The sequence below is a fragment of the Anticarsia gemmatalis genome, chromosome 2, assembly GCF_050436995.1.
Source record: "Anticarsia gemmatalis isolate Benzon Research Colony breed Stoneville strain chromosome 2, ilAntGemm2 primary, whole genome shotgun sequence".
NCBI lineage: Eukaryota > Metazoa > Arthropoda > Insecta > Lepidoptera > Erebidae > Anticarsia > Anticarsia gemmatalis.
Window position 1 is genome coordinate 7,770,176 of NC_134746.1, and position 23,473 is coordinate 7,793,648.

The 23,473-nt window shown below is 35.2% G+C and overlaps 1 protein-coding gene across 11 annotated transcripts in view; it reads left to right on the forward strand.

The window, feature by feature from the left end:
* The first annotated feature begins 7,317 nt into the window (after positions 1-7,317).
* The window catches only part of Mmp1 (Matrix metalloproteinase 1), a 28,731-nt gene continuing 12,575 nt past the window's right edge, over positions 7,318-23,473 (forward strand). For all 11 annotated transcript variants that reach the window (XR_012960019.1, XR_012960020.1, XR_012960024.1 and 8 more), the window contains exons 1-2: positions 7,318-7,650; positions 13,072-13,355. Coding sequence is in view for 3 of the 11 variants with exons in the window: in XM_076129479.1 (XP_075985594.1) it covers positions 13,203-13,355 (153 nt within the window). In the remaining 8 variants the exon portion in view is untranslated. The remainder of the gene's footprint in view (positions 7,651-13,071; positions 13,356-23,473) is intronic.

The window sequence follows — 23,473 nt, forward strand, 5'->3', positions numbered from 1 at the left end:
ATTTTCTTCTGTTTAATTTTAAACGACTTAAGACTCGGCAATGACTCAGGAATTTCACAAACAAGACCATATTATTGTAACCGGTATTTTGTCTATTTTACGAGTGTACATTTACGTTGTACGATTTATTTTATTGGTACGCAGGATTTACGAAGTTTGTGATAGCAATTTAAAATAATTTTCAAGTTATAAAACATGGTACTGTTTCAAGCATTCACGGCACACGTCGATTTGAATTCGAATCGTGGTCGCAGCATTTACTACTATGGTTTGGTTTATGTGTTCAGTGCACATTCACATTACTACAGAACATTATACTGAGATACACCCACGTTTGAAGAATGAAAGGAATGTTGGAGTATTACGTGTTATTTTAACTAAAAAGTTCGTAAATGTATACTTTTCGAATTGTAATGTTATTTAGAGGGTGGGTAGCGTCACGTTTTGAGATTAATTGCGTAATTTGTGTGAACGCAGTTAAACCTGCGCGGAGGACGAGGTCGGGGGAGGATTCGAGTTGAAAAAACCTTGAGGTCGTGCAGGAATTCGGTAGATTTTTTAGTTAGCGCGGATGACTAATACAATTTACTTGAATTCCACGGCTATTGTTTTGAAATGTTTTCTTTTTTGAGAATTCTAGGGCAAAATATTAAAGGAAATGTTTAAGTACCCGTTTGAGCACGCGATTATGTCCGTGTAGAAAATCCTATGATCTTCTTACATTTCTTTCTGTTAAGCTATGACATAAAAATATCTCATTAAAAAGCCTTTTGTTAAACTCAAGAATTGAAATACTTAAAAATATATATGACCTAATGTTAAGTTTTCTGTTAAGCACAATATCAATTTAGGGTATGAGTGATTTTCATTCACTCACGTTTATCACTTATTAGACTATGATCAATAGCTGTCTTAAAATTGAAATGTCAATATTGACAGTTACAATTGCAAGGATTTTCCGAAGTTCATTGACGTGGCAGCGGAAAGGTCGTTGGCTAATGTCACGATACAACGGGTGAATCGCATCAGTTCCGATCACTAGCACTGACTATTGCTACACCCTGTGTATTGCTGCACTTTGTTTGACCGTTACTAGGACAAACAATGAGTATGCAAGGTTAAGTAGAACGGGTGAAATTCTACTTGGTTTCATCAAACATTTTCATTTAGTTTATCTGATTTTCCCGAGGTCAGTATTAGCATACATTTCCTTACGGTTGCAAATTAAACTCTCATGTGTAATTTATTTAGGGCTTTACCACTTCTGGATAAATATCAAATATTGATGATCACTTGGAATTTTGACAGTTATTGTCATACATTAACTGTCATTAAAATTTTATCTAGCAGATAGGTTAGTTGCAAGCTGTGAAACTAATCATTAAATACTGTTATTATAATAGTTATGATCACAATGTTAAGAATATAATTTATTAATAGAAACACGTTTTACTCGTGACTTGATAAAGAATTTCGACAAACATAGTGTTTATATTTTTCCTATAAGAATGCGGAAGGCGGAATTCCGGTTGTAGTAGTAACTTGGCAGAGGGGTGATGCCTAGAGTTAATATTAATAGGCTGACTACATCTGATGAATCTCCATGTATTAAGGACAAATTACTTGTATTTCTATAGAGGTAAAACAGGTGCTCATTATTATGCTGTCATAATACCAATAAGAAATTTCCTATGATTATTTTATTTAATTTAATTTTTTTGCTTATTTAAATGGTTTTATTTTTATGTTTGCTGGAGATGATCTCTGTAAATTCTGCAATTAAGAAAATGCTTAAGTTAAAGTTAATTATAAAATACTTAGTTAATGTAGGCGATGTGGGTGACAAGACGAGGTGTAAGAAAATGAAGAAGGGAGCTAAATATCAGGAAATTTGACGAACGTTTAAAGAAAATCATAGTTTTATAAGCAGAGCTTTTACCTTGTGATAAGTGTACAAATATTCAAAGTATTTGACTACATTACAGTGGCGGCCAAGGTCAATAGAATATTCATATCCTTACCTACAATAGCTACGTTACATGATTGCGCTACTAACATTGTAGCGCACTTTTTATTTATTTTATAATTTTATTCATACATACAAGTCCTTCAGAAGTAAGAGATCTTTTCGAAATTGTTCTTGTTATATTTTAATAGCCATAATCGATACGGCTTAGTAGGAAATTTTTAGTGTTTTACAAACATACGATTAACGAACACAAGTATAACTAGACCCGAAGCCATTACATACGGATAGTACAAAGATCCAAACGTTTGGGAATTGAACCCACGATCAATATGCTCAAAGTCTCGAAGTGGCGACCACCTTAACTGTGGCACGGAGCCCGTCAAATGTCAAACGACGACGTCTTATTAATTGTTTCTAAAAACGTACACGAGACGCAGCAATACAATTTTTCCTCAAATGAGAAAAGAAATGAATCAATTAAAGAAGATTAATGTGCGGCAAAGACGTATAAATCAATTACAAAGTAGCGTATAATCATCTTAGGGCTTTGATAGATCGCTCGTTAGTGTTATCTGTGATGTGACATGCGACCGTTATTGAGCAACACAGGAACTCCGCAATTATCGCCTTTTATTGAAATCATAATTACGATATTATACAATTGCTAACTGTATGACGCACGGCTTTGCGCCCTTAAGTTAAATCGTTACTTTGAAATATTTTTTTCACCAAAAAATTAAGTAAATTAGAGTTTTTATATCAAAAAAGTGTATCAAACAATACAGCTGTACTAAGTTGTTTTTTTTTGTGCAAACTCAGAGCAGTTCCTTGACATTCAACTACTTTCGAGACCGGTTTATACAATTTTGTGACTTTATAGATGTACAGGCGAACCCATGTTACCAATATCGACTTTTTAAGAAGAATTTGCTCTGTAGGAGTATTAAAGGGAAACTTGCAAATATCACGATAGCATTTATTTGCGATTAGGGTCGTCAGGCGACAGCGAGAAAACTTTTGTGTATGTAGAGTCGGGGTGGATTGAATCACCGACCTCCACTCTAATCGCGCTCGATCGTAGCTTTATTCGACAATAGCTTCCTAGAACTAACTCGTGCTGCTTTATTAACTTTGCCTTGAGGAATTTGTACGTTTTTCATGGAAATTCAGATATTTTGTGAAATATCCCGAATAATGTTACGCATTGCCTACATTTCATTAACAGAAATTATTAGAAATATTAGATTGGTTGCGGGTTTATATTTCAGTTGACCCACTCATTTATACATGAGTCATTTATAAGAGCTGTATTCAATTAATTTCGATTTGAACTCACCAAGCAACAACCGACTTACGTCAATAAATATAAATTAAATTAATATTAGTGCCTAAATACAAGAGTAGATCCTAATATAGTGTCATGAATATATTTGTTAATTCAACATTAGTTATTTTCTATTATCCGACAATTTTTCCTCAAAAGGCAATAAAAATACGATTAAATAAGAATCTGTTTAATAATTGCACATAACTTTGCATTAAACACGTTAAGATCGTGATCGTAATATGAGGCTAGGTATGTAAATTGGTTAAGCCTTCGTGAAGCTAGGTGTCACAATAAACAATACAGATGCATGGTGACGAAGAAAGTTGGCACGACATCAAAGGCGGCGGCGGGTGCACATGATCCTGGCTGGTAGTGGCGGTAGTGGCAACTGGCAGTAATACGGGACAATACCACGACCTTCACCCCACCGCCATGCCGTCTACTCATCGGTCGGTGGTGCCGCGCCACCAGCGGACCCCTACCACCCTCGTTTTAGTCATCCTCACCACGAACAATAGCTTTGTCATCAATCAAGGTCAGCTTTGTCATGCTCTGTGAGTTAATAACGTTACTGGAAAACATATTGGCCGATAACATTCTGACTGTTTACAGGGAAAAGGGGTGGAATGATACGTGATTAGAATAATGAAAATATACGATGTATCCTGCGGTTGTAAGTGTTTCCGCTGAAAACCATTATTAGGTAAGGTTTTTAGTTAGCCTGGGGAAGATAAATCGTTTCCAAGAAGATGAATTAATTATGTAAAAATATGTCTTTCAAGATTTATAAGATTTTAATCAAGTATTTTTCATATAAGGAGAAAAAGATGATATTATTGTAAATGCTATAATAAAAACAATATTCTGTTTGTTAACTGTGCATTGATTTACAATGTTATGCAAAAATTTATGGATGCTACCTTGTTGTCATAAAGTAATCTCAATAAAGTGAAATTGGGGAAATGTATGCAGTATTCCGTAGATATTCAGCAGTGTTATCTTTCAAAGGGTAAGTGAAAACAAGCCGTAAAGCTCAAGGCAGCACGTGCGGTAGAGAGACTTTACCGCCAAGGCTATGTTTTATTATAACCTGTTCGTTTGTGGGGTGCATCTCGAATTGTTCGGAGCCCAGAATAATATTCATTACATTGTTGTATAGAGCAGTGCACATAGTTGAATTAAAACAAAGATTTTAATAACTTATTCATTCTGAATTTTAAATGTAAACGTTTTTTCTCATGATCTTCAGAAATATCAATGTTATTTATTGTTGATTTTGTATTATATCATAAGTAATTTTATAATTCACTCAATTATATAGGCTTTCATTTGAAGGACTAACAGGCTTTAACGGAATAAGGTTTTAACAATACAGTCCTCGGGAAAATACTCATGCAAAAAGGTAAATTGAAATTCTGATTAATACTTTCAAATGTTTCCTCATTGTCACGAGCCTACTGCATTTTATTATGGCTATCAATCACAGGTGACAGTCATAGACACAACGTCGACGCCTCTTCCGTTCACTTTAGGATTTCCCCTAGGAATTAAATACTTAGAACAACTTCCTATGAATAATTTTACTCATAATTTTACAACGACGTTATAGTTTAATACCGGTTTTGATAACCAGTTGTAATTTCAAGTAAATTCAAAAACCGGTATATACCGACATAATATTATATTATTATTATTGGTGGAAATAACCTATCAATAATACTTTGCGTCATCGTTTAGTAGAGAAAAAGAACCATTTTTAATTAGTTGTACGGCCGGTTTTTCCACCTCCGAAACACACAAACACATTATTAGCCTACTGGAATTTCGACAGAACTCATCTTACATTTTCTCGTGGTTTTAACTCCCCGGGCACGTATCTGCAGCAGTTTATAGGTAGCCTTGAAATATTATACTATCTAACCTACTACCATGAAATTCCCCAACGCAGAAAGTCCTGTTACTATATGTGGTATTCTGCAAGGAAAGCTTCAAGAACGAAGGTTGGCATCGTCCCAGAATACAGTATTGTAACTATTGCCTTAGCAACTGCTATGAATTTAAAGACTATTTATTAGTATTTATGGAAACTACAGTTACGGAATTCCACATTCATATTGGTAACATGATATTTAGTCGGTAAACAAAAATAGTTACCTCGGAATTAGTAAATTATGCGTGTTTATATAACTGTTGAGTTTGGTGACTATTCATACGGTCGGTATTAAAAAACATATTAATATTATTTGATAATGGTTAGCCTACGATTGCGTATATGACAACATGTGACTCTTCAAAGCCCTAAAAAAAAACTCGGCATCAAATCGTTCTAAAGCTTTCTGTATCGGTCTATATGTTATTGAAACGCACCATTACCAGGCACGGTATACACTGTACCTTAACGATAGGGCGATCACGAACCTTATGCCGAATTATATAAGTAGTCACTATGCATGAACATTGCCTGAAAAATTATTATCAAATAGTTTAAGACAAATCCGTCACTTAAGTTTACGGAGTTCGTTATTGCTTCTACTATTATATTAAAATTATGACCCACCACTTGCACCGAAAAATGATAACAGCATAGAATTAAATGAGAACGACTGATGCCATCAGTACTAAGTTACCAAAGTAAGCTTACCAAATTCCAAGAGACACTGACATTTGGGCTTTTATGACACAGAGTAAACAATGTTTAGTGTATTTGATTGTATTGATACCAGGACCACAAGGTTAAGTTCAGGCGAGGAGACCATTACTATTGATTTGTATTCGATGAAAAGTCATTCTTAACTTCGGAGAAAAATAATGCATTACTCTAGAAATATATTACTCACGCAGCCGTAAGGTATAGGTATCTGAAGGCACTAGTGCTTTACTATATTATACGTATATTTTATCGTTGAAATTGTATCTAGGAAAATCGTATTATTATGTATCGCGATCGTTACCTAGAAGCGATGATTCCACTTACGTATTCAAACATAATAGATGCAATTATTACTTTATTAAAGTTGTTTGCTCATTTATGATTTGTTTGACATATTTACGGGAAATTATTAGCTTAACCATAGAAGATGTGTTGAAGGAAAACTTATCACTTCAGCTCAGCACTGGTTATGGAAATTTTCCAACTTTTTGGGATTTCCATAGATTCAAGTATATATTTTAAATCACAATAAGTACTGCCGTGTTACTGTTTTATTTTTCCTCCCCCGGTTTTGCGAATTACCTTGCTACGTTTCACGTCCCTGTGTTAAATCTTGAAACAAATACGTATCTCGATTGTTTTTTATGTAAGTGAAGACGGCGGCTTAACTATTGACTGTAGATTTTCCTCCTTTAATCCGTAGCATGTACCTACTCGTACTAACATTAAGTACTAGTAATTACTCTCGCTACAGATAACATTTTTCTCTCTCCATTGTCTTCAATTAGGTGATAATTCAATTACCATTTTTACGTTTTTCTTTTCATTTTTAACAGGAAACTATGTCTAGTTAAGACTGTATATAACAATCGCTTTGATTTTCTTTTGTTTCCAACCTATTTTGTCGTTTTTTTAATCAAAGTGTAAGAAATAAGTAATCACATACACGTGCCAATAATTAATGTACTGAATCAACTTGAAGAATCTAGTATATGTATATGTACAATAGCGGGTAATTATCGAACTAACGAATGTTTGTAATATTTGTTGTGTTTAGGAAAGTGTGCGGAACTTTTAAACAGAAACGTTAAAAGACGTTTTCTTTTGAACTCCCTATCGACCGCCCGCATCAAAATTCGCGCGATGCACCATAATGCAGTCACATAATTTAATATTTAAGGAAACTTGTGCGTGCAATAAAAAACAAGTTACATTGTTCGACGAAAGCGCATAAAGTTATCCTGTAAAGTTGTGTTGTGGGGCGGGCGGCGTCGGGCGGCGGCGGGCGGCTGCGGGCGACAGCGGGCGGGTGCCGGGGCGCCGCGCACGGGCGCGCTTGGTGCGATTATAAGCGCGGCGCGGCGGCGCGGCGCACACTCACCCAAACTCGCGGTCTGCGGTAGGTCGTGTCACGCGGTGGCGCAACGATCGCAGCCGTTCGCCCGTTCCCGCCACACTCAACACACACATTTTCTTTGAAAATTCGCGCAATTGCAAAGAAAAAAGTGAACAAAGCGGGACAATCGGTGACTTCAGAGTGCCTTGTGATTGTTGTTTACTCATACAAAGACTCTATTTTTTTATCGTTATTGTCAACATTTCGGTAGTAATAGAGTAGAAGACGTGATCGCACTAGTGGAACGAAGACCTTTACGTTTCAAGTAGTGAGGATTGCGTGAACTTCGCACTGGACCAGTCTAACAGGTTAGTTGTTTTAACTTCCGTGTTTATGTGACACGTATCGTTACATCGACGAAGGGCCCATCACTGCGTGAATTGATTCCCGCACGTCATATGTTTATAGTTTGTTTATTGTGTCATAAATTACGCTTGTCATAGAAACCATTAAGCCGCTGCTGCTTAACTACTTCAGATAAACTCTACAAAGATTACGTCTAGGTTTATGTGAGCCAGATGATTACTGTCATTTGTACGATAACATTCGTATCACGTACGAATAAAATCCTCATGTACATAAGAATTATGTTCTAATGCCTCTAACGGAATGAATCTATTTTTACGTGTTTCATCTATTTCTATAGTGTACAAAATATCTACGAAATCTGTGCAATATTCGAAATCAGTGATTTAGAGTATTGCCGGTTTGGTGTCACGGTCAGCACAAAATGACATTGTCGTAATGTTGCTACGGTACAGTGCAGCCCGACGTAGTTACTGTGATTCCATGATCTTCTAATTGTTAATTATATTCATAAAGTTACGACACGCTATAATGAACAAAACATATAAAGATTCATGTTTGAAAGAAAGACGCGTCGCGCGCACCGCTGTTGTCGTTATCTGATAATTTTAGTGGATAAGGCAGTAAACATTATCTAGCTGATAACATTAAGATCTGTATGAACTCATTCTTTGTCAAGTCTTTTAGTTTATTGTGTGTTACGTACCGATAAATAATAGTTATAATTATATTTTATTCGTTACTATGTACGCATTTAATTGCGGAAAGATTAAGCACGCGAATTACTTACGCATGCGATGCAATACAAAACAAGTTGAGAACATACATAAAAATACAATTGACTCATATATCACTAAATATCCTTTTACTATCGGTCAAATGATGAAATATTTTACCCGCAATGATAAAGTAAAGCTACTGTTCTGACTCATACATTGTATCGTTAAAACAAGTTTAACTAAACAGTTATCGATTACTTATCTCTAAAACGAATATCTTGACTAAAAAGGACATTTCAATTAGAATATTTAGAACCTTATATTGCAAGTACTAATTCTAAGTAGAAAAGTAAATAATGTGTGACCCGCGTGAGTCACAGCTAAGTAATGCCGCAGGACGCCGAACTTGACACGAAATGTTTGCCGGCAACAACACGTATTAACAAAATACGTAGGAACTTATTAATTTCTGTGTAAAAGAGCTTCTATACCTAAAATTTCTTAACATTCTAATTATTTTCAAGGTTTTTACTTACAATGCCTTCTAATGCCTGATTCTTGAAATATATATATATAAATTCTTGCCCTTTGACGTATAAATATTCACACTTGTTGTTCAAGTCACGACGATTATATTATTTAAAAAGCATTTTTTCGCTGGTAACAGCACTTTCTATGATTGGCCGACATTGTACTTTTAACACATTGATATTTCAAATGTTCAGAATCTTAACAGATTCATCTTCCAAACGTTGAGAATGTATTCACGGATTTCAGATGACTTGATGTTTGAATTAGGTTAATATGAAGAAAAAAGGTTGTCAAAAGCCGGGTCTTGAGAATGTCAATTCATAATTCACTACCATTCTTAAGTATCTTTAAAAAGACATGAACGCGTTCTTACTCTTTTTTGTTTTTTTTTGCTTTTACAAATAACTGACACAACATTACTTTAGGAAACTGAATTACTTATTCTACCGTTTCACACTTATTGCAATTATCTTAGAGATAAATTTAAAATTCTTGAAATAAGTTTCTACCTTATTCCTTTTCATTGCGATTCAGTAGGCAACAGCTCGGTAGGCCGGGGGTAATGTTCATGTTCAACTAACATTTTCACACATATTTAGATAAAATCACACCAAAAGCCTTATAACCAGTGCCTTGCCAATGACTCACATCAAGGCGTTGAACCTCTTTACATAAGACAGTTATTATAAAAACGTATGTACTGTGAGTTCCTATCTGCGTAAATACGATATAAATGATTGTACATACATAATATGTCCTTCTTTGTAATTCTATATTGCAAATTTACTATGACTCAAAGCTTGTAAGTCAATCGGTTGACAATCGATTTGTTTACATAGTGATTAATACTTTTGCAATGACACGATAATTAATGTAGTTATCCGTATATGTAAAAAGGTTACAGTAGGTCAGACTGTTTGACCCGATAAATATAAAAAAGCTCTCGATTAAGTTAAAATGTTCGTTAACAAAATGTCTTTAACTCTCGGTTACTCTTCTAAGCCTTTTCATTTTACTTCGAACATGTATAATATCATACCTGTTACTTCCAAAGGTGTAGTTAGAGGTGTATGAAATACACTCACGTCTCTATCACCCATGTAAAAAGGGGCGAACTTATTTAATTTAATTCTACAATTAATTTATTTATACGTAAATAAAAGCTTATTTAAATATTAAATGTAAATAACAAACCACAATTTCATATTCGCATTAATCATGACCTAAGCTATACATTAGTAATGTATACAGTAATATGTATATTCGTAATAATTGACGTCCGAGGGTGCTGTGACCCTGGAGTTTATTCAACCAAAACATTGTTTGACTCATGCCTCGGCAGTTTCCATCGTTTACTAGTTAACCACAAGGAAAAAGGCAAAGGTGTCAACTAAAACATCAATTAATAGATGTAAAAGACTCATTGTTCGGGTGAAAAGAAAACAACATCGACCTTTTTTGTTGTGAGAGTAAATAAGACTTAAATTATGATCGCCGCTTCAATCAATTGTATCAATAAGTATGTTCTTCGAAGAATCTGTTATTAATAAAAATATGTTGTTTTTTTTTGTACATTATCAAAATATGAGTCATTTATGTATCAGCGGGTCATGTTACTAATATGACCTAATTCTTTAGCATTTATTTTTTAACATCGCATTAATATAACTAGGTTTTCAATATGTGAGGTTAGTTAGCTAGTATATTTGAAGACGTTATCAAAACAGTTAAAGTATCCAGTAAAAATAAACTAACGATTTTCTAGTTGTTATTTAAGTTAGAAACGTTTATAAAGCCTTTATGTATTGTAGAAATATAGTAAACAAAACAGCATATAATATGATAACTGGATAATTGCAAGTTATTAGTATTGGCCGCAGGGATCCGGAAGCAGGAAGCTTGCCAATGTCGTGTCAATGCGAAATGCGCGCGTCACCGACGCCGTAGACCACACAGCTCACTCATTGAGATGCATCTCATGAGATCGCCGTGTGTCACGACACCTCGCATGTACAATGAAAGGATGATGTCAATCAACAGGTTCTCAAATCAGACACAACATTAAATACTTTGTGTACTTCACGGCTGTATATGACTCCAAATAGGTGTATGGAAAAATAATGTTTTGACTGTTATTTCAAAAGACGAAATCGCTAGGTTTCTTTTACCATGCGTATATTTATCTAATAAGTGGCAATAATAAGATCCGCAGCAACATTGTATTAATAGTTTGTTGTCTTCTTGATTTTCAAAACCAAATAACTCAATTTTAGTTTAAAAGAAAGATTGAGTAAATAAGTGTCTTGGCTCAGCAACATCAATTTAATTTGTTACCACACACAAGAGTAACATTCTCGTAATGTCCGCAACATTGACGTAGTAAGGAAAATGTTACAATTTCCTACATTTCATTCATAACTGTTTGTAAATGCGATTAGTTAAGACTACAACATCGGAGTAGCTCACCTCACTACATTTATTTAGTACAGCATTTATAGTACAATTAATTTCAGTGATCTCATCATCATTTCGCGTACACATACCGGTTCTTTAGCCTCTCAAAAACCCCGACATTACTTTGTGCCGTTATTTATATTATTTACCAAACTACATCGGTTATCTCTTGCCAATTTATCTCGGGGTCGTATCGATTAAGTACAATTAAATTTAATCAGTTTCACTGGCTATAACTGATAAGTTTTTTTAAATTGCAATCTTTGATTAGACTGGTTAAGTCGTAGGAAAAAAATGCTCGGGTAAATAACGTTAGGTAAGAGATTGGGGTCCAATGTCGGTGAAACTGGCGTCACCTCCGCGCTCCGACACGGTTCGACGAGCGGAACATTGCTGGCGACACCTCTGACATCGCTTTCGGTTTCATTTGTATTGACTCTGCGGCCAGGCACATCTCGCCTCCTTGATTGTATTTAATTAAAACCTTTTTGCACCTTAAAACCTTTTTGCACCTTATTAAAAAAGACAATGGTTTAAAAATAGAATGCTTTTAAAAGCAATAAATTAAACGAGTTCGATGAAAAAGAGTTAACGAAATTGTTAGATTGAACTAAACTCTGAACGGGAATGTTATACAATCAGTTTAATAATAAAACTAAATTATAAACATTTTGAAATCACTGTAATCACTATGCAATTTGACGTTGATATCGATGTTATCTACATATAGTTAGTGAAAAATGGAACCGAAATTATAAAACCCAGTCTTTGTTGAAGCTAGATTATAAAGTGTTGTGAATCACAAATCTCCTGGGCGCGGAGTAATACAGCTGAATATCTAATCAGTTCTCCTCATTGCCCGCGGCGCGTGTTGCTTACAAAATAATTTATCATTTGCGATAATAGTATTTGTAGACAAGCCCTCGCACTCAAACACTCACGTCGAAAATATGTAGGTCGATACCGCACTTTTCTATGAATTGTTCTTCCGATTGACAAGTGCAAACATTAATGTAATCGATCAGTGAGCTTCGGTCATTTATTATTTATAGCGGTTAACGGCTCTACAATATATTATGTAGGTACAATATGTACCAGTCACAATCGAATCCAGACTTATGACTTAGAGAAACTATTTTTATAGCTACGTAAAATCAATTAATTTCGCAAATACGAAAACGATTTTCAAAGCTGCAAAGACTTCAGTTTTATAATATTTTTTATCATAAAATAGTATAATCTGTTACTGAGGCAACAGTGAGTATTTATTTTTCTTACGTATCGATAGAAGCGGTCATTAAAGTATTTATATAGAGATTATCAAGATATAAGTGTAAAGCAGCGATACTTGTGTATTTATTCAATGACTAAACCAATAATATTATGTATTTAGTTGTATCGACTAGAATGGTTATTACATAAGTAGTTGAGTACACAGATGACAGTGAGTCACAGCAATTAAGAATATTGCGGATATGACGCGCGGGACTTATTTTGACGAAATACCTCTGACCCGTAGTATATTGTAAATTATATTATCAGTTCTTATATTTATTGTATAATAACATACATGTGTCATAAGTCATAACATACGCTTAAGATTAATTTGCAAGTAATGGAAATCGTGAATGCTATTGTATTGACATTATCAGTCAATATTTATTATCTATTAACACTCATTGATACCAAATGATATTAATTATAAATTTTCTATTTCAGATAACATATCACTGCGGTGCTCAAGCTTAACGACAAATAACAAACTAGGCTAAGAATACGACATAAGAGTAATGACAATAGTTCCGACATTTAGATATTTTTTATAAAGTTTATATATAAGGAATTATCAAATGAGCATATCTAGTAGATTAAGAGTATCGGAAAACATGGCGTTCGTTAGTTTAAAGAGTAGTTTGAGATTATTATGGACGGTGACGGTGACGCTGGTGTTCCTCACGAGGAGTAGCGCCGCGCCCACCTTCGGCGGCACCGACAAGGCGATGGTGAGTCTTATTGCTTTATATTATTTAAAAATTATGTCGCATTGAAATGGATTTCCCGATACATTCTTTGTTTATCCTATTTACGATACAGTAAAGAATTAATAATCTACAAAACGTAATGTTTTATCATACATACGCTCATTGATAAAGCAGAATGGAATGCGCCTGTTCAGATATATCGCTAAAGATAATTGATATCGGAATCGGAAGTCCGCTTATAAGTATGATGTAGAACGCGTACCTCTCGCTGACTCAACGTCTCCAAGAAAACACCGCTCACCTCCGCGTCGTGTCTCCGAAACATATTAAATTAAATCCGACTCCCCTACAAGGTAGTAACGTAGTTGTTTGTAGTATTCCGATCATTCATAAAACGAGGTAGTCCTACCGAGATGAGAGGTCGCCTTTCGCGCAGGTGCCGTACCACTTTGTTTGTCTTCTTAAATCGTTTGTTTAACACTCGGTATGAGTCACTCACATATGTGTGTGTGTATGGGTGTAGCAAGATATTGGTCATTATACTTTTTCAATGGGCGTGACGTCATTTGTGTAGTATTTGTAAAATACGCTAAGTTGTGGTGTGTATGAATCAATGGCTATAAATTAATCATGGCAGCAACATCCTCTTTGCGAGACTGTTCGGGTGCCTATTATATTGGAGGTGCATGATGTTATTTAATTTACATATTTATGAGTAACTGTTTAGAATGTAGGCATTATAAAAGTTTGATTGTTTGTCTATGGTCTACTTTTGTTTGAGATGTCTTATCAGGATGTCTGTGACGAGGGAGTGAGATAAGCGCTTAATGGACGCTCTACATGTGTCTATTTAATTAGTACGTTTATCTTTTAAAACGTTTTATGAAAGAACTCTACATCTGCAATAGAATTAGTCACAGCGGTTAGATGAATTAGCATATCCACAAGGAAATACAAATTACCTACATATTATTCCGATGTGTACCTACGTTAGTTAGTTGTACCTACGTTCGTGTGTTCCCAGTAATTGTATAAAACCGCATTATTAATTAATATAATTATTTTATAATTGACGTACGCGGACAGAGACCACAATATGTTTTCAATCATACTTGGAAGTTCACTAAGAAAACGTAAAGAATAGACCATAATAATATGTTAGAAAAAGTGCAATTTAAGCAATCACAAGGTGGAACTAAAGACTGAAAACAATAAACACAACTTTAGCAGGTATACTAGAAAGTCAAGTGCTACACTTGTGTGAGTCACGTAACATTCAGTAACAGTAATTTATAACCTGTGTAAAGGGTTCTAGAGAATATGTGGTATAATAAAATGGGATTGTTTCTTAGAACTCAGTGGTGAGTCGGTGAGTCAGAGTGAGCGCAGGCTGATCTCGCTCGCCGCCAAGTTCTAGGTCATAGTGCAAACGAACGCTGACCGCGACCACGCTTTACTACTACACACATCATTTATCATCACCTTATTATTAAATAGTAACATTCACATTTCGTACATATTTTTATGCTCTGTTTTAGCCCCAAAAGTGATGATACATACATAAATTCTCTCCTTCTTCCCATAGATGTAGGTGTAGGTAGAGACCAGAAGGGATGATTTCTTTTTTTTATTAGTATAATAATATGTTTAAGTTTGTCTTAATCAATGCCTGTGTTAAATTTCATCGAAATCAGTTCAGTGTTGATTGAAATCGTTATAGATAGACTGTAGACTTAATAGTACTTATAATTTATGTATTTATGTATTATAGTCACGATGTGTGTACAGTATAAATTTAATTACAATCAATATTATCTACATCTAATAGAAACATAATCGAGCTTTAAGGCATAACTGTGGCAAATGTAAAGCAGTTAATTACTTAATATGGGTAGGTATGATAATGCTATCAGAATCTGGCGAGCTCACTGGCACTGTGCCAAACAGCCTCTTAATGGAAATAAGCGTACACATATTTAGATAATAGTTATCACGATCTAGCTATAACGTATTTTATTGCTACAAGCCTTAATTTGATACTGAAGTTGTTTAGCAACCCATCATTAATGCTTATCCGTGGGAACGTTTGTTTTATTTTTTCTTCAGACTGCAATCAATCGATTCGTCTATGAGCTTTATACTTAGTCTAGGTTAATTCGTAAAACGTAGTACATGTGCATTTACTTGACATATAAGCTTAATCTGGCAAATAAACTAATTCAGCGCCCAATGAACTCAGCAAGTGTTCAATTTATCTAATCAATTAGATTTTGATAAGTTCTAAAAACCGTATAAAATAGTGTTAACGATGTCAAGGTTAATGCGTCCTACTTACCCGCTTACAATTTGTATGGCGAACCTAGTTATTATTCATAAACATTGGCTAAAGAGTGAAAAGTCGGAGAGTGCAAGTCTTTTGTAAAGGTCTTTTGGCAGCCATCCGCGAATTTCATTGTTTGTTATAACAAAGTATTGAGGCCTATGTTACGCTTTAATTAATAACTTTCTCTCTCTCGACTCCGCTGTACGTGTTATGAATACAGATTACGTCCATGGAAAATTGTAAAGTCAACGAAAAATTGCCTTTTAAATTATGATATAACAAACAAATAAGTTTTGCTAATAAACGGTGACATAACGAATACAAAACATTTATATTTCATGGTATAAACGACTTACGTCTGGCCAGGGCTGACCTCATCTTACTTGACCACTGTATTTAGGTTGGCCGCAATAATAGGTAGAAAGTAAGTGAAAGTTATTTTTAACTGAAGTCGCCGTAAGGTCATTTCTTTAAGGCCTGAAATACACGTGGTTTACAGCTGTGTTAGCACTAACGCATATTATTGTTAACTATGCAAATACTCGTTCGGAATCTAACGAGTTTGAGAAGAATATAAACAATTTAAAATATATAATAGTAAGGACTTCTTTCATATAATATAAAACAATGTATACTTTTTATCAAAGTGCAGAGTATGTTGGAGAAACGATTGCGTTGTCAAGTGCCATAACGTTGCATTTCATAGATAGGGGGATTTCACAACCGTACAATACTGTACGTAGCACCTGAACATAGTACCTACTACATCATTGTAAATGTACCGATCTACTATCTGCATAATAATATCTAGCTGCGAGTTGTCATTTACTTGTTGGTTAGTTCCAACTTGTTGTAGGAAGCACGGAAGCTATTATTTATAGTAAATGTTTATTAGTTTGTATGAAAAACACGCAAAGGATTGTTTATTTTTATCCACAGTAGGTTTTATGAATCGACAATTAAAAGGATTAGATGGGATTTTCCAGTAGACTTAATGAACGCCTATAGCCAGTTTTCATGAAAAACTAGTCATCTTACTACTATTTATAGAATAACAATGTACCTCTATATACTTTACTCAGCATATAAATTATAGAGAAGTCACTTTATTGTCGCCTACAGACGATTATCATTAGGTGAATCGACAAATTGGTTCGAAATAACACGAAAACAAGTAATCAACAAATGTTTGCGCTGTAACCGGCCGTAAAATATATTGAAATTCAGAATTGGTTACTAGGGATACGACTCGCCGCAGACAAATGTCGTGCGTGGAACATCGAATTCAGTCACGAAACTGTACTTTTGTAAGGTAGCCTGTTATGTAGGTGATTTCGGTTACTTTTTATAGGTCGTTGTCCTTACGTCACGTGATAAAGACGAGATCTTATGGTCCGCACTCAGCACACACTCATGGGCAAGGCATTTCCTGTCATTTAAAACAGGTACTGTTATGATAAACGAAACCTTTTATAGAGGGTCATTCTCCTGACGAGCACTCCAGCTGAGAACAATAGCCCTGGCAGAAAGTGCCAAGAACCCGTGATGTTCTTTGTTTTCATTATTCCTACCTGACTCGATTAATGCGATATAAAAATTCGACTCGTGTCCCGCACGACGAGGGGACAACTCTCGGAAAATTTCCTTTGGATGTTTAGAACAATGAACTGTGGAAACATAACCGTCGTTGTGCTCAACGACTTTTTATTAATAATTTAAATATTTACTCATACGTTCTAGGTTTGCGTTTATTTTTTCCAACGCTTGTTTTTCATCAGCAGCCGCAGTTTAATGGGATTACGTTGTGCTAGTTTTGATGCTGCTTGCATACCTAACTGTCAACAAGGTGTCGACCCCTTCGTTGTTTGTTATGTGTTTCGCGAAACATATATCGTTATATCTCATGATGTACTAGAACTATTTACGTCAGACCTCGGAGATGTGCATAAAGAAAAACAACATAATTTCGCAATGCCACCAGCCGTAAGACTTTTATCTAATCCTAGTCACGACTTGCCCGGTAATAAATGTTTTAACATAGGATTTCGCAGAAGATTATGACAAAAATACGATTACGAACTGCGAGATGTCACTAGATTTTCAAATGATAATGTTAACGTAGCCTATTTTAAGTTGACAAACGGAACTTATAAAGATAAAATTATCTAGAGCGATAAAAAGAGATGTGTTGTTTGTTAAATGTTGTTAAAACACAGTAAAGCGTGGCGATGACATAAATTAGACAGGTTGTGTGTACACAATGCTCGGACAATAGCCCGAAGAGTCCGGCGGAGACAAAAAGCGACCCGGTCACCTGGCTGTTACGGTAATCTGTATGGACTTCTTTTTAGGTAACGGCATTTTGATGTTCCTGCTGCATACAATGCACCTGTAGCGAATCGGTTGTTTTTGAAGTTAGTAGTGGTTGTTTGCGGTTGCGGTGGTGGCGGGTCGTGGCGGGTCGTGGTGGAGTCGCTCGGTGCGCATGCGCGTCACGCACGCAGGAAGCGTGCGGCGACCTTCAACACGCGCGCCACGGCCACCGTCCTCCGGTCGCTACTGCTCATTGTTCACAAGTATTCAGCACCACGTCGCTAACATCTGATTGTTACCATTTGTTTGATGTCATCGCGCCGATATATTGTATCTCCTTACCGATAACATTCCGTCAACAAAGTGTACTACAAGCTTAACACTTACTTAAAATTCCGAACGCAACTTCAGCTAATCTCATACCAAAAGAATACGGTTATTCTTGATAATATAAAAAGATATGGAAAATTTCAGTTTTTATAATTTATTTTTACAACGTATTTATTTTAGATCAGTCTTGAATAAACAAATATTGAACACACATTTTGATTTATATATTAAGTCGTTACGAATGTTACTATTTGCTAGTTTTGAACTTGTCAAACTAAAGCAATGGTGACGTCTATTTACTATTTTCTTAATTTTATCGCAAACGATTACATCTGTCAGTTTGCAGCATCCGGTTATAAATTGGTAGATAAAGGTTTTTTTGCTCCGTTCCTAGACTTTGACTTTTGTACTTTGACGAACTCAGAGACCTTTGGCAGAAAATGATCGTCTGTTTCATACCTACATCATTACAGCGATCTCTGCGGTGTTCATAAAAAAGAAAAGAGACAATCAATAGCTTTTTAATTAAGTATAATTGAATCAAGTAGGTATCCTCGCTGTGTAAAAACCACATTCACCACTTAGTTTGACCATACTTAACGACCATGACTAGGTACACGTGTAGGGCTGTAAATGATTGGCAAGCAATCATCAGATCAAAGTCGATTATATCTGAAAAGCAAGACAATGTGCTCGCATGCACGTGACAAACGTGAGTGAACGGACAAAGGGCGGGTTACTTTACCGCAAAAAACATTTTCTACATTCTAGTACGGAAAAGTGGTGCTTCACACGCGATAAATTCTATTTTAATCTTTCGACAATCGCATCATAATTGAAACTAATTATGTGGGCAATTATCTACCTATTGCTCGTGCGCATGAATAAGCGCGGATCACGGTGCGCGGACCATGGTGCGTCGATCGAGGACCACGACCGACGCAGCCACCTCGCATCATAGAAGACCTTAGCTCTTTGAAACTGTAATTCACTTGTCTGTTACGAATTAAGACGTTTTTTACTATAACCACACCTTAACAACCGCACAGCCTCTACACATTCAAAGGCTTTATGATGAAGGTATAATATGAAGAAATAGAATAGAGTCTTTAATTTATTGAAATGGAAATACATGATCAAACACAAAACATTTACTTTTGCAACACAAAGGTATTCCCACTGTCTATCAAAAACCTGCCAAAATGCCATCGAATAGGGGAAATGGGGATTTTCGTTTTATATTCCCCCAAACCCTGTTGTCTTAAACCCTGTAATAAATAAAATAAACTGCACTCGCAGGTGCAAAGAACTGATATTATAACATTACGCAAAAGTTAATCCTCTTGCATCTTAATACATGTATTAACATAAAGCGATGACATCGATGGGTAAACAAACATGTTGATATAACTTACGTAACAGACGCCAATCTAAATTAAATATTCAATTTATGTTTGTGTAAAGCTCATTTATCTTCCACAAGTGTATTTTTATATTGAAAATGTATGGATGTTTGTGTGTTTGTTATTTGTATCGTATTTATAGCGACATTCCTGAAATGACTCACGTTCTCCGGTAAATATATGGTAGTAATTATAATGGCGATGACACGTGTACAAATCTCAACGCCGCACTATCATATTTTATACAAAAAACAGATATTTTATATATACGAATGAGCTAAGTACATACAAATACGTATCGGATTTGAATTGAATGCCTCGTTGGATTACGTACGAAAGAAAAACTATTTTCCCTTACGATGTGTACTCAGTGTTATTGTCATGATTGTGAAAGAATTATCTTGTTGCTTGTCGCATAATTATATAATTAATATCTGTCATTTATTGTGATGACTTGTGATTGATTTTAAATATTGACTATTATGGACAATTTTTTACACGATACAAAGTCAGCAGGTTCTCGTAATTTATGGGTATATTTTCATATGCGCAGTATATAGATTCTCTGATATAATAAATAAGGTAAATAGGGAAATAAATAAAGTATAACTATGAACTAATTACGATATAAAAACACTATAAACAAATGTTGTAATTGAGTCCACGAGTTGTTGTTGGCGCAGTGGAGAAAACATCGTCACCCCATAGGTATTTACCCGTGGTGGGTGGAACGTGTGAACATATAATATGTTCAAATTTATGCAATTGCGTGATACAGATCTGATTTAATATACCATGCTTTAATTTAATTGCGTACTACAAGGTGTAATGGTGAATTAAGATGCCGAGCCGCTTCGGTATGTTAATTGCCATTGATGAAGCAGACGCAACAAAGAAATGCAATTGAATCAACAAGTCGCTTTATTACTTTACAACATTGTTATAGCCATTGACATCGAATAAAATTGTATAACTAAGATAAAGCTTTGTCTAATGGTTATTCAAAGTAACTTTAAATACTAAAAAGCTTTTGTTGTTTACCTATGTGTTTTGGTTTTAGTTTAGGATAGTTGAATATAATACCAGATGTGTGTGCAAAAGTGGTGCAGCAAGCAGTGTGGGCGCGACGGGTCGTTAGCATTATAACGAGATGAATGCACACGTTGTTTATTACCTAATTATATTCCTTGGGAAAAATACACAATCAACTCATCAAATAGTTGATAGTAACACAAAAAATGACAATCAGATTGTAATTGCTTTAACAACGAATAAATACTGGAATATTGTGCAACGACACTCATTTATGTGTTGAAATGTTCTGTCTCAGTTTTTCAGTTGATATTACAAAAGTACAACAAAAAGTTGGTCTCCATTTTAAAAGTTTTTATCGCGGGATGGAGATCTCTCCTTTTACAGACAGATACAGGTATTGTTGAATAGTGAAATCAATGTTCTAATAAGGTAGTGTTAGTGAATGTTTGCACGTGGCAGACTTGTTCCCGGTATGGCATATCGGACTGATCGCTGAGAACAGATGCACTTCCTGGAAGTCGCGTGACACCTCAAATCATACAACAACTCCTATTAAGTACTTCGGACTACCGATTATGTTTATCTATTGTTTTGATAAGCAAGTTGAAATAGCTTACAACCTGTTCTTATCATACATTCTTGTATTGAGTAAATAAGGAGTATGAAACGTTTAAATATTTGCGGGGGTCAAATCATCCATGCATTTTAAACACGTCGTGAATCTAACTTGAGATAAGAATGGTATTAGGAATCATTTCACGACTAACGTTCTTTCAGATGATTATATGAACATAATGATTATGCATAAGATAAACAGGTAGTCTATAATTTTTCTAGTTTCGATTTTATTCACGTACGTAAAAACCGTGATAATTACTGTAATACTATTCAATCACTTCTGTGTAATTTGCTTCAGTCTGACTCAACTCATGGCGAGTATTGAGTGACTCGTGTACGACGTGTACCTACTACTAGATACAAATATACTTCCGATTTATTTTCTATCCTTTGTATTATGTTTGTAGTTTCGAATGACGCTTTTCCAATTTCCACATTCAATTTAATTGCCATGGAATAATAGTTTGATGGTTAAATTGTTATTTGGTGCAGCAAATGTGAACAGCAAAGTATAGGATCCAATAGGTAAATTAATATAACAGAAGTGAAAAGATTTCGCTGTCTACATAAAATCGTACTGTGAAAGTGTAGTGTATTTAAAGAAATGTTCGTCCTCTAAATGTTTTTATCATCTTTATCTGAAGCAGATAGCTGTTGTCTAGGGAGAAACCCATATTTATCAGTGGACAATTACAAGCGGTTTTGATTGCAAAACCAGACATCTTCATAGAGCGGTTAACATTGTCTACTGTTTACGCAGTTTTCATTCCGAGAACGGCGTTATTAGAGGCAAATTAAAATCAATCATCTAGAATTACATAATGTACGACACAGTATGGATGGCTCTCGATTTTAGCATAATACCGGAGGGGTAATTTAATGGTAGCTCCACGTGAATCACAGCCAATGTCAGCGGTTATCCAACAATAACGAATGTTCGCAATCATACATAGGTGTCATTAAATGCCCGCATGGTTTACATTGTAATCGCTTAACTATAGATAATCGTCGTATGGCGTTCTCCGACACATGTGGAACTATTGCGCCTTTTTTGTTCTGCCATTCTGAATACTAACTATTGTATATGTATGATCATAAATATTACGTAACTTACGCATGCTAATGTAATTATTGTATTAAACTTGACAGCTTTAGTATTAACTATTTGCATAATGAACTGCATAACTTACAAAATATCACCTGTGCATATACCACGCGAATTATGAGAGTGTGTTATGGAAATGAGTAATATGTATTTGAATATTTAGATCGATTAGTTAGTTTTTTGTTTAGGACTTTGTGTAATTGTTGTACCGTATTTATTCAGCGGTGCCTTAGTGCTAAGACTAACCTTTGTCAAAATGAGTAATGTCTAACCCTGAGAGAACAACGACTCCTGCGCTCGCCCTATATCTGATAGTAAGAACATATGTGTCCTCGTAATACTTCATAACATGACTTACAAAATAAACATGGCTCGTTTGGCCGGAACTGAGCTACCTACTTGTACACTTAAGCATAATGATGACTAAGTCCAAAGCTTAGTAATGAGCATGTTTTTACTAACATAGGAAATAATGAATCAACAGACGTTTTTCTGTCGCTAAGTCGGATGCAACGAGCCTAATATCCTAAAACAATTGTTTGGTTAATTCGACACGAAGAAGCCGTCACTAGTTCGTAGCGATGCAAGAGCGATGTTATAACGCGGTGACTCAGTGACACTGACACCACGTGGTTTTGGGCATTTTAATTCGAGCCTCGAGCACGTAATCCTTTCTATTATAACTGCCGTTAATCGATGCCGTTACTTTGATTGAAATAACTGACATGTCATATCGATATCCTTTCAACGTAAATCTAATACGTGTGTTATTTAAACGCGTGATTTTTAGTTTGCAGTCTCAATTTTCTGTTCCCATCAGCGCAGCAGTGTCAATAGTTAATACCTAGTTAGCAAATGATAACGTTAAACCAGTTGGACACGAGATGGGTTCGACAGGTATTATCAACACTATCTTGTGTTTGGCGAAGTGAGTAGTGGTTTGACGTTAAACATTGGCCAGGAGCGAGATATTTTTTCCAATTAGCATTGTCACATAGCAATGATGCGTGAT